At 38.2% G+C, this 13,547-nt stretch overlaps 1 protein-coding gene across 1 annotated transcript in view; it reads left to right on the top strand.

Moving 5' to 3' along the window:
* The window catches only part of LOC150087120 (twitchin-like), a 3,511,780-nt gene that overhangs the window by 1,911,017 nt on the left and 1,587,216 nt on the right, over nucleotides 1-13,547 (top strand). The window contains 1 exon segment of the mRNA XM_090372971.1: nucleotides 5,546-5,736. Within this exon segment, the coding sequence (XP_090229097.1) occupies nucleotides 5,546-5,736 (191 nt within the window).

Here is a 13,547-nt window from a genome sequence, read left to right as displayed (position 1 = left end):
AAGATTTGCATAGCCTTGGTTTTAGAGGGACTATCCCCATTTTTATTAAAAACTTTTTAACCAATCGATCTTTCCAAGTTTGTCTGGGATCCTCACTCTCTCGTTCCTTCAGCCAAGAGGAGGGAGTACCACAAGGATCAGTATTAATTGTCACGCTTTTCGCCATCAAAGTAAATTCCATCACAGAACAGCTTCCTCCAACTGTAAACAGTGCCCTCTGTGTTGATGACTTTAGCATATTTTGTCAGTCATGCAACATGAGGGTTATTGAAAGACAACTGCAAAAAGCCATTGATCGCCTTAATTCTTGGGCACTTGCTAATGGCTTCAGGTTCTCGCCGGAAAAGACCGTTTCCGTACACTTTTGTTGTAAGCGTAATCTTCATCCTTAACCTGAATTAAGGCTCGGACGAAATGCTATTCCAATAGCAGCAGACACAAAATTCTTGGGACTCGTATTTGATAAAAAGCTGACCTTTCTTGATCACATCCGTCAATTCCGCACAAAGTGCACAAGACGTCTGAATATTCTGGCTCTCTCTCCTCTACATCTTGGGGTGCGGATCGATGCACCCTACTACCCATTTACCATTCACCTGTACGATCCAGACTAGATTACTGGTCCCTGGTATACAATTCGGCCAGAGACAGTGTACTTCGTTGGCTAGATCCTGTCCATCATCAGGCTCTCCGTATTGCTATTGGAGCATATCGAACATCTCCTGTCCAGAGCTTATACGTCGAAGCAAACGAACCACAGTTATCGCTTCTACGTAAGCAGTTGTCTCTAAAGTACGCTTTAAAACTGATATCCCTGCCAGACTATCCTACGTGGCCATCCGTTTTTGAGCCACGATGGGAAAATTTGTACAACACCCGTAAGACTGCCAATCGTCCTTTTGGTATTCGTCTCCAAGAGCTACTCAAAGTACTTAATATCAAGGTAGACAAGGTTGCCCAAACACGAAAGCAACCCCTTCCACCCTGGCATGCTCATGTTCCAGCATGTGACTTGTCCCTTAGAAATTGGGGAAAGTCGGACACTCCATCATCTGTCTACCTGCAGCTTTATTCAGCACACCAAGCTGAACATTCTGAATTCGTGCCAGTTTACACAGATGGTTCGAAATCGGAATCATATGTGGGATCTGCTGTTGTCTTTACAGACTACACCGGAGCAGATTCCCTCTGAATGCAGCATATTTACTGCAGATCTGCACGCTATAGAGTTAGCCTTGGATCACATTAGTAAATGCCAGTACCAATGGTTCATTTTATATTCCGATTCTCTCAACGTGTTACAGGCTTTAATAACTATGAGATATAATTCTCATCCAGTTCTGTCTTGCATTCAGCAGAAGATTCACTTTCTCCATGAATGTGAATATGATATCTGCTTCTGCTGGATTCCCAGCGACATTGGGATTAGGGGAAATGATTTGGCTGACACTGCAGCCAAATCAGCAATTCTCAATAATAATCGCCACCTGTCAGTCCCCTATACAGACTACAGGCAAATAATACATCAAAAGATATACTCCCAATGGCAGGATTCGTGGAATAGACAGACTACGAATAAATTATATCGTATAAAGCCTGTAATTGAACCGTGGCAGTCTAGTCTGCACAGGAATCGTAAGGAGGAAGTTGTTCTTGCCTGGACCTGCATAGGACATAGTCATTTGACTCATTCTTTTTTGCTGAGGGCTGATGATCCTCCTATGTGTGAGTCCTATGGCACAATTTTAACAATCAGACACATTTTAATTGACTGTCCAGATTTTAGCAATATCCGTTTTACCGCTTTTAATCATCTGACTGAGCCGTATACACTCAATCAGATTTTATCCAACCGTGTGACCGTATGACCATGTGTCTGCTGTTTTTAGCTATTTTAAATCAATAAAGGTTTTTGCTTGTATTTAAAATTTACATGTTATTGTTATTTCTTTATTGATTTATCTTTTCTACATTTTATACCTTTGTTATTTTATATCTTGACATGGTGACCTAAGTAATTAGGTCCGTGAAATTTAAATTTTTATATATATATCACCTGGTTTTGGCGCATTATAGCCTTAGTTGCTAATCCGCCAATAAAACCCAACAACCAACCAACCAGCATCAATTATGAAATGATTTATTAACTTTTTCAAAAATCATTGGATTACCTACTCTTTTTGTATAACAGAATCTTTATTGATTAGCAGTTTCGGAATGCCTGGTACAAGATAACCATACTTGCATTCGTGAAGCCAAGAAAGGATCCTAAACTTCCTACCAACTATTGACCTATCGCTCCGACTAGCTGTTTGTGAAAAATCTTTGAAAGAATGATCATTGTCAGTCTCTTATGGTATTTAAAATCGAACGGCCTTCTCTCTCCAACATGCAGTGTAGGTTCTGAAATATAGGTCCACTCTTCACTATTTAATTTGACTGGAAACATCCATCCAGGCTGCTTTCCTAAAACGAGAACATTTGGCGTCTGTATTCTTTGACGTGGAGAAAGCGTATGACTCAACTTGGAGATTTGGCAACTTAAAAGATTTGTTTAGCCTTGGTTCTAGAGGGCATCTCCCTGTTTTTATTGAAGACTTTTTAGCCAATCGATCTTTCCAAGTTCATGTGGGATTCTCATTCTCTCATCCCTTTTGCCAAGAGGAAGGAGTACTGCAAGGATCAGTATTGAGTGTCATGCTTTTTGCCATAAAAGTAAATGACATCACAGAACAACTTCCTCCAACTGTAAACAGCACCCTCTGTGTTGATGACTTTAGCTAATTCTCTCAGTCATGCAACATGAGGGTTATTTAAAGACAACTGCAACCCCAGGGGCTCACATCTGGTGAGCATGGGCTTGGCAAACCCAGGGTCCTGAGCTGGATATCATCATTCTTCTCTTTCTTGATGATTCCCGGCTACTCTCTCTCTCTCTCTCTCTCTCTCTCTCTCTCTCTCTCTCTCTCTCTCTCTCTCTCTCTCTCTCTCTCTCAGTAATGCTGGATTTTTTTTTTTTTTTTTGGCTAGTTCAGCATAAGTCTCAGGCTTCCTTGCACCATATGGCTATTAATAATAATAATAAGAAAGCCATTGATCACCTTAATTTCTGGGAGCTTGCTAATAGTTTCAGATTCTCACCACAGAAAACCATTTGCATACATTTTTGCCATAAGCATAATCTTCATCCTGAACCTGAAATTTGCTTGTACATAATGCCATCCCAGTAGCAATAGACACAAAATTCTTGGGACTCGTATTTGATAAAAAGTTGACATTTCTAACTCACATCCGTCAAATCCGTAAAAAGTGTATGAGAAGCTTCAACATGCTCCATGCTCCTCTATATCTTGGGGTGTGGACTGATGCACTTTACTATGCATCTACTGTGTACTTGTGCTATCTAAACTTGATTACGGGTCTCAGGTATGTGCATCAAGCAGTGTACTTCGATTGCTGGACCCTATCCATCATCAGGCTATCTATATTGCTACTTGAACATCTCCTGTCCAGAGCTTATATGTGGAAGCAAATGAACCACCACTATTACTTTGACATAAGCAGTTCTCTAAAGTATGCTTTTAAAATGAAATCTCTTCCAGACCATCCTACATGGACATCTGTTTTTGAGCTGCGTTGGGAAAATTAGCACAACACCCGTAAGACTGCCAATCATCCTTTTGGTATTTGTGCCCAAGAGCTACTCAGAGAACTTAACATCATGGTAGACAAAGTTGGCCAATCACCGAAAAAAAAACCCTTCTGCCCTGGCATGCTCATATTCCATCATGTGACTTTTCCTTTAAAAATTGGGTAAAGTCTGGTTCTCCATCATCTGTCTACCTGCAGCTATATTCAGCACACTGAGCTGATCATTCTGACTTCTTGTCAGTTTTCACTGATGGCTTGAAGTTGGAATCATACGTTGGATCTGCTGGTGCCTTTTCCGAAACTACTATATCAGAGCAGATTCTCCCTGAATCTAGCATATGCACTGCAGTGCTGCACGCAATAGAGTTAGCTTTGGACCACATTACTACTTACCAATACCAACGGTTGATGATATATTCTAATTCCTTTAGCCTATTACAGGCTTTATTCACTTCGAAATACAGTTCTCATCCTGTCCTGTCTCAACTCCAGCAGAAGATACACTCTCTCTATGACCAAAATTTGATATCTGCTTCTGCTGGATTACTAGCCACATTGGGATTAGTGAAAATGATTTGGCTGATGCTACAGCAAAATCAGCAACTTCCACTAATAACCATTGCCTGTCAGTCCCCTATACAGACTTCAGGCACATAATACACCACAAGATACACTCCCAATGACAGGATTTGTGGAACAGACAGACTACCAATAAATTACATCAGGTAAAGCCTGTAGTTGAACAGTGGCAATCTAGCCTGCACAGGGATTGTAAAGAGGAAGTTGTTCTTGCTCAGCTCTGTATAGGTCACAATCAATTGACACATTTGTTTTTGCTGAGGGCCAGTGAAATTCCTATGTGTGAGTCTTGTGACACTGTTTTATCTATTAGACATATTTTAACTGACTGTCCAGATTTTATCCACACTCATTTTACCACATTTAACCATCTGACTGTGCCTTATACACTCAGTCAGATTTATCCGACAATGACAATATATTAGCTGTTTTTAAATTTTTACATCTTATTAATTTCTATAAATGTATATAAAATTCTGAATATATATATTTTTAATCGTATACTGCTTTTTACCATTTTTGACTTGTGACGAGGTAACCTTTTTTCAAAGGTTACCTCGTCACATTTTTATATATTTATTTTGAAATGTGTCTAACCAAGTCTTGAATGCATAATAGCCTTAGACGCTAATGCACCAATAAAAATATAATTTACTCCTAATCCTAACCATTCGATTCTTCAGTAGAAAATCTGAAATGGAATGCTTGTTAATAAAATATTTTATTAACAAGCATTCCATTTTAGCCTTTCCTCTGTACTACCATAGTTACGTATAATACTATACTTCATATATAAAATTCATCTAATTTATTGAAAATTAACTGAACGATACATTGAGACATTAGCACAATGACAGAGGTTGGTATCAATGTACTGCTAATATAGGTGATATATACTGTGAATGGATATTTATTTCTCAGTGCTTCATTATCAATTCTGTCGCAAAGCATCTTTGATATGTTGTATAGACAACTTGTATGATCGAGACCCACTAATATCAGTGAGATCCGTTAATATTAGCGGGTCTTGATCACACATGTTGTCTGTCCAACATGTCTAATAAAATTTTGAGAAAATAGAATTCCCATAATGTTTTTTATACAATGTCAAAACATCTTTGATGTGTGAAAATGTTATTTTACAGTGAAAAGAAAGATGCACCATATTATATGGAAATAATAAGCAAGTTGGGCTATAAAAAAGTAAAATTAAGAAATAACTTATAAACTCGGTCTTCACAAGATAAGCATAACAGCATTACTCTCTTAACATTGAAGTATTAATTTTGATCTGATTTTTTTTTTACCTTAATAGATAAACCAGCACCACCTAGAGGACCACTGAACATCGAAGATATTCATTCAGAAGGCTGCACACTGGGTTGGAATCCCCCCTCAGATGATGGAGGTCTTCCCATTGACCACTATATAGTTGAGAAAATAGATCCAAAAACAGGTGTATGGACTCCTGCTGGGGAAACAATTGGACCGGATACCACAATGAAGGTCTGAGTCATGCGTTATTTGCTTGTTTTGTTACATTGTTTTACTATGTGTGTTATTATATTACAGTATTTTTTCAGAGAACATACCTAAATTAGCCACATTATCTGGATATAAATTTGCAAACAGATTATCATAATTTCAATATATCAAACATTGAATGTCACAAAGACATGGAAGGGAGACATTCATATCAGTTCAGTTTAGTGTAAAGGCAATTTTATATTTGTTTAAAAAAAACAACCGGAAATAACATGAAGAAGCAATTTATCCAATAAAACAGATGCTGCATAAGCCTTGCTGCCTTGAAAAGTTCTGCAGTTTTAATACTAAATGCTAAAATCATTGTACAGGTAAATATAAGAGGAAAAAACAACAGAGAAAATGGAAATAATCATCATCATTAATAAGACTTAAGACCAAACCTTGAAAAACACAAATTACAATAAAAAAAAGAAAAATAACTAAAATGCATGAAAAATGTGTCCCATTCTTTCACACTGAATAAAATATGCATTGAGGGGTGAGGTTATCATGTCAAGGCATAATATAAACAAGAAATTGTTGAGTTGTGCATGTGCTAGCTACTATGTAAAGGGATGATCTCAGATCTCTGCTAAGTGGACTCCTTCATTGTCTCAAATTTATTAATTTTGATATCTTTTTGTTTCAAATCTCAAGTTATTATTTGCATTTACTTGAAAAATTTTCTTACTTCAGTGAGGATTAACAAAAACAATAATTGTCAAAGTATGGAGAATTTTTCTGCCTTCTTGTTTATTATACTGATGTATGCATAACTCTTGAATATTCTTTTATGTAATGCTGTAAGTTTAAAACTAACATTGCAAGTGTGTTTATGAAGTTTATGAATTGAAAATTTTATAATGTAATATAAGATGTATTTACATTATTTATTATGTTATAAAATGCATAATACACATACACTGCTATAGTAACTGTATTAATATAGGTAGAATGCACTGGTCCCACAGGAACTAGTAGCTGTTGGTGACTCTATTGTCAGGGAAACGGGGAACATGCTTTGTAAAAAGGATAGGTGGAACAGGACCAGGGTATGTCTGCCAGGGGCAAATATTGATGACGTTGCAGAGCGGATATCATCTTTTAAGGGCACAAAAGGTGATATAGTTGTACACGTTGGCATTAATGATATTAAGAGTAGGAGACCGGCAGAATTACTTAACAAGTACAGGTCACTGTTGAAAAAAAGCCATGAATTAGGGTTGAATTTGAAAGTGTCTGCAATTCTGCCCAGACACGATAGGGGGGGAGTATATGATGAGAGCCTTGTCGATCAATTCGGCCATGGAAAGATTGTGCAAGGTTCAAGGGGTAGAATTTTTTTTAGCCTGGTTTGTACTTGTTAACAGAAGGGACTGCATCTACAGGGATGGGATACACTTAGATAGAAAGGGTGCAAGAATATTTACTGATGCTATCGAGGCAGTGTTAGGTGGGTCGGAAAACTGCTAGCTTGGGGGGGGATACAAGGACTAATAGATTAACCGTAGCCTGGCACAGGTGAAAGTGATTTTTGAACTGCTTCTATTGGAATGAGCAGCAGCCTGGAAAACAAGATGCAGGATATTTCAGAGACTGCTGGGAGTCATTGTGATACAAGTAAACACATGGGTTGTGTTAGGGTAGCTAAGAAAAAGACCAGGTGCACGTATACTTGCGTGTATACCAATGATAGGAGTTTGGCAAATAAATTTGATGAATTTGAGGTATTGCTCAAAGCATCAAAGGCGGATATAGTTGGGATAACAGAGACTTACTTAGTGTCACACAGATATAAGGAATGCAGAACTGGGATTTGGGGAGTACAACATCTACAGAAATGATAGACAGGATAGGAAGGGAGGAGGGGTTATGCTATTAGTTAAGAAACACATAAAATCCAAGGAAGTGAAGCCAGTCGACATCGCTGGACAGTGCAGTGTCAAGTCAGTTTGGTGTGACATAAGCATTGGGAGATCAAAATTGAGAATAAGAGTGTGCTATAGGGCTAATTAGACGCTGATGAGTATAATAAGAAACTGTACAGGGAAATAGAGTGGGCCAGTAAATCAGAGAGTCTTATAATGGGGGATTTTAATTTCCCAGATATTGACTGGAATTTGTGGGTTGGTCACTCACAACATAGCAAGGCTTTTGTTCATTTATTGGATGATTGTTTTCTACATCAGCATGTTCGGGAGGCAACTAGAGGGAGTAATACTCTTGATTTGATTATCAGTATTGATTCTTCATGCATTAAGAATCTGCAGATAGAGGAACCACTAGGTGGCAGTGATCACAGTGTGCTGAAGTGGGATTTACTCAAAGAGGAAACTACCATAAGGGGTAAAGGGAAGGGTTATTGCTTTCGTAAAGGCGACTACGATGGACTGAGACAGTATTTAAATTTTATAGAGTGGGACCAACTGATGATGTCACCAACAGCAAATTCAAAATGGGAAGCATTCAAAGAATTTATCTTGGAAGCTAGTAGGCTTTACATACCAACTAAGAAATATTGTTCAAGGTTTAGGCCTAAATGGATGTCAGATGAACTAATGAGACATATGGCAGAGAAGAAAAATGCATGGGATACATTTAAATTAACACGTGACACAGAAGCCTATGATAGATATAAGTTGATCTGTAACCAAGTTACAAAGAAGGTTAGGCAGGCGAAGGCAGATTACAAGAAATCTTTGGCAATGGATGCAAAGAAAAACAACAAAGAGTTCTTTACTTATGTAAACTCTAGAAGGAAGGGGGATGAATCAGATTAGTCCACTTGATATCGATGGTTCAACTGTCGATGATCCTGCTCAGGTAGCTAAAAAACTAAATGAATATTTTGCATCGACATTCACACGTGAGGTTTTAAGCGAGGGCAATGCCAGAGGTGTATTCAACTCTGGCAGTAAGCTAGATAATCTTGTAATAACTGAGAGTAAAGTGGAGGAGAAATTGTTGAAGATAAACACAAGAAAGGCACCTGGGGTGGATGGGATCTCTTCAGTTATATTAAAGGAGGCAGCAAAGGAAGTAAGCAAACCCTTAGCCATAATTATGAGAGCTTCCTTGGACTCAGGGGAGGTACCCATAGACTGGAGATGTGCAAATGTGACCCCAATTCACAAAGGAGGATCAAAGGCTAACACAAGTAATTATAGACCTGTGCGTTTAACTTCTGTTCCAGGAAAATTAATGGAGGCACTGGTTAAAGAAGCACTGCAGGATCATCTAGACAAGACTTCAGTTATAGCTCGGACACAGCATGGTTTTGTTAAGGGAAAGTCTTGCTTGACCAATTTGATTGGATACTATGACGCAGTCACAAAAGAACTGGATGCAGGGAATAACTTTGATATTATATACTTGGATCTTATAAAGGCTTTTGATACTGTTGCACATGGAAGACTGCTGCACAAATTGGAGCAGTGTGGCATTGGAGGCAAATTGCTGCTATGGATAAAGAGGTGGTTGAGGGGGAGAAGACAGAAAGTGGTAATCAATGGATACTGCTCATCGTGGACTAATGTTATTAGTGGAGTCCCTCAGGGTTCAGTGTTGGGTCCATTATTGTTTTCTGTATTTATAAATAATATTGATGAAGGTATATCAAGCTTAATGTCCAAGTTTGCAGATGATACAAAGATTGGCACGGTTGTTAAGGACACTACTGATGCTATCCTGCTGCAACAGGATCTGGAAAGGTTGAGCAGATGGGCTGAGAGGTGGCAAATGAAGTTTAACATTGAGAAATGTAAAGTACTATATATGGGAAACAGCAACCCCAGAGCAACGTATCAATTCTGTGGTACTACAATGACAGTGGCAGAGAATGAAAAGGACCTGGGGGTAATTGTGCAGACAGATATGAAGTTCTCTGAGCAGTGCAGACGGGCTGCAAGAGTAGCTCATGGTGTCTTATCAATGATATACAGGAATTTTTCTAGCTGGGATAAGGAGGTGATTATTCCCTTGTATAAGGCAATGGTCATGCCACGCCTTGAGTACTGTATACAGGTCTGGAGGCCTCATTTCAAGAAAGATGAAGAGATGCTGGAACGAGTACAGAGAAAGGCAACAAGATTAGTGAATGGAAGAAAGGGTTGCTCTTACGAACAAAGGCTTAACTTTTGCAAATTACAGTGTCTGGAGACTAGGCACCGGTGTGGTGATCTGATAGAGGTGTATAAAGCCTTGAATGGTTTGAGCATGCTCAGTGCTGTTGGGATTCTGCCTCGTGCTCAGAATAATCACCTGAGAGGGCATAAATTCAAATTGAGGAAAGACAGATGTAGGATAGATGTGTGGAAATTGGCCTTTAGCCAGCAGGTAATTGGTTGGTGGAACAGTCTTCCATCCCCTGTTGTGGAAGTTGATAGCCTAACTGGACAGGTATTTCGAACAAACGGAGGGGTGAAGTGGAAGTGTTTTTTTTTTTTTTTTTTGGCTGATGCTGCATAAGCTTGCTCTCTTGCATCATATGCCTCTACTAATGCTAATATAGTGCTACAATAGTTCTTCATGGGCAGTTTCAGTTCTTATAAATTTAATAACATAACATATAATGAGGGCTGCACAATGAATTGAACCCCCAATTTGAAATTTTTAGTCAATGATATTTTAGATATAGGTATGGCTCACTCATTCACTCACTCACTCACTCACTCACTCACTCACTCTCTCTCTCGAATTTATACTGCATGTTAATTTTTGTTGAATTCTGAGTCATAGTGAAATTGAAGGGAATGAGTAGTTTTCCAATGAGTCTTAGTGATAAGCATTAGCAACATACACTGTTCAGCCAGACCATTATTAACACCTACCTAACAGTGAGTTATCCTGCTCTTTGTCATCAGTACTGCCACTACACTTTGAGGGATGGACTCTGTAAGGCCTATGAATGTTGGGGATATGTTGCACCATATCTCCAGGATATTTTGATATCCTGGTGATATCAGCCACCAGGATATTTCGATATCCTGGTGATATCAATCAACCTTTGATATCCTGTTGGTATCACTAGGATATTTTGATATCCTGGTGATATCAACATATCACCACAACATAGATCTGCTATAGTCCAGGAAGTTCCAAACACTGGATCTTTCAATTCACATAATCCCAGAGATGTGGAATTACGTGGATTCATATCTGGCGAATTTGGCAATCAAGGCAAAACCTGGAAGTCACTTTCCTGTTTGGCAAACCACTCTTAAACAATAACAGCAATGTGACAGGAGTGCATTATCCTATAGAACACAGCTGTGTCATCTGGGGAGACAGTCTCCATGAAGCAGTATGTGCCTGACCAGTCACAGTGGATAGGTAGTTTTTAGCATTCAAAATGCAGTCTAGAGGTATGAGAGTTCCAAGAGCTCCAACCATACCAAAACACTGCCACCACTTGCCTATTTCTGTTGGACCAGGACATCGGAGTGATTCCTCCCCACAATTTGTACCCTTCATCTACCATTCACACAGCATAGCAGGAAACATGATTAATTAGAAAAGGCAATCCCTCCCCCAGTTATCATTGGTCCAATGGCATTGTTCAGATTCAAATTTTAGTCATCATTGGCAATGGGTGGTCATTAGCACGAGTACTGTGACCTGGCTCCTTCCCCAGGGGCCATACAGAGGTTGATTTTTTTCTATCATGGCTTTGGATACATTGCTGGTTATCCCTTGGTTAAAGTCCATGATCATATATGTATATTAGTCTTAGGTTATGTGGCACTAGGAATGTTCATTCAACTCCAATTGGTTGTTCTGTGAAGATGCAAAATTCTGTGAATTAGACAGAAGTGTTTTTTATGTTATGCTTGTGCAAATACTTGACAATTTATGTTGTTTTGTTGTGTCTGGCCATTTTGCTATCCAGAAATGGTGATCACCTGGAAAGCCACTACCAAAAGCCCACTAGAGGTAGGGCTCTAGACAATATGTCCCTGTTGGTCTTCTGAAGAAGACAATAACTCTGCACCCATAGGAGGAAAACTAATATAAAGGTGCTGAGACAATCCTGTATCTAGAGAAACCAGAGCCTTGGATACCAGCAAATCTCACCTGTAAGATTAACAAACAATAAATAGACTATGTGTATTTTAGTGCAATTGCATCATTTATACACAGCTAAATATAGATTAGCAAATTTGCAATATTGGCATCGTTTAAGTTACATCTCATATTGTGAATACAATAAATGTGCATCAAATGTGCAACAAACAATAAATAATAATAAGAACAAGAACAACCAAATAAAAAATAAATAAAAAGAATAAAAATTTTAAAAAAGTAAAAGGAGAGTGGAAAGCAGCAAAAGGATACAAATTCATGGTCCTGAGAAATGATAATATGCTGGCAAGCATATTATCAAGCATAATGAAGTCTTTACAAGCTATATAGTAATTTCCTCGTTATCTTTGTATGCAACTTGTAGGTAAGGGATGTACATTTAAAGGAACTATGCACATTGTCCGGCGCCTCCATAGCCAGGTGGGAAGGAGTAGCAGTGCGTAGCACACGCTTCTTGATTAGACCGGGGTTTGAGCCCGTCACCACCAAATACGGAGGATGCAGAAAGGTCAGGGAATGACCACCGCATATCCCGGAGCAATATGGCCTTAGTTGCTAATGCTCCTAAAAACCAAACAACAAGCACATTGTCTTCATTGCATTATAATGAGTACAAGCATAATATACTATAGAAAATCGAAAATGATCTTCTGTGGTATATTATGCTTGTATTCTAAAATTCACAGACATACATACATACAACATATTTAAAGACCATCCAAATAAAGGCCATCTTCAAAACTTGTGGAGCCTATAATGAGCCTAAAACTTTTGGTCAAGCCTATAATGAAAAATAAATCCAGATGAAGGATCTGCCTAAGGCTGAAAGATAAAACCATATGATATTGATAATGGAAGTAAGGCTAGTAGTCAATCAGTTTAATGAGTTAGTCAGTGGTCAAACAGTTGAATTAGGCACAGTTCCTTTTAAATGTTTTCTTTCAAATACTTTATAAGCATAATCCCAAAAGACACTATAAATATTTCTGTTTGCAGCTGCACAATCCGTCTTCATACATAACATATTCATAATGTTTTCTTTCAAATACCTTATAAGCATAATCCCAAAAGACACTATAAATATTTCTGTTTGCAGCTGCACAATCTGTCTTCATACATAACATATTCATAAAGAACATGATGCTAGTTTTTCTGAAGGCCACAGGCACACAAATTAGTATTATGGAGTCCCAATAGGTATAGTTATTCATTTAAGGACCCATACCCTGTTAGTAAGTAAGATATAGAAATATAAAACCATTTTTCTGTTGTTTTTCAAGTTTTTATTTAAAAAGGTATCAGCATTCATCCATCAGGAAAATACCATCTTATCTGCCATATAGGGTGGCAATATTTTGAAAATTGGTCAGCGGGACAACTTGAAATGAAATGTGTATTTTTTCCTTCAAAAAAGTAAAAGAAAAAGATAAAATTTCAATTAAAATACATTTTTTATCAATCAATCAATCAATCATAGTATTTATTTGTTATATGATTGTTGTTAATATGTATTTGTCCTATATAAACTATAATATTATTTATAACAGTTATTTTTAAATAGCGAGGAAGTCTACTTTTACTTTTTATATTAGGCGCCTCCGTAGCCAGGTGGGAAGAAGCAGCAGTGCATAGCACACGCTTCTTGATTAGACCGGGGTTCGAGCCCCTCACCACCAAATACGGAGGATGCGGAAAGGTCAGGGAATGAC

Source organism: Mastigoproctus giganteus, chromosome 4, assembly GCF_048544385.1.
Source record: "Mastigoproctus giganteus isolate SK-2022 chromosome 4, ASM4854438v1, whole genome shotgun sequence".
Classification (NCBI taxonomy): domain Eukaryota; kingdom Metazoa; phylum Arthropoda; class Arachnida; order Uropygi; family Thelyphonidae; genus Mastigoproctus; species Mastigoproctus giganteus.
This window is presented reverse-complemented; position numbering and strand designations above follow the sequence as displayed.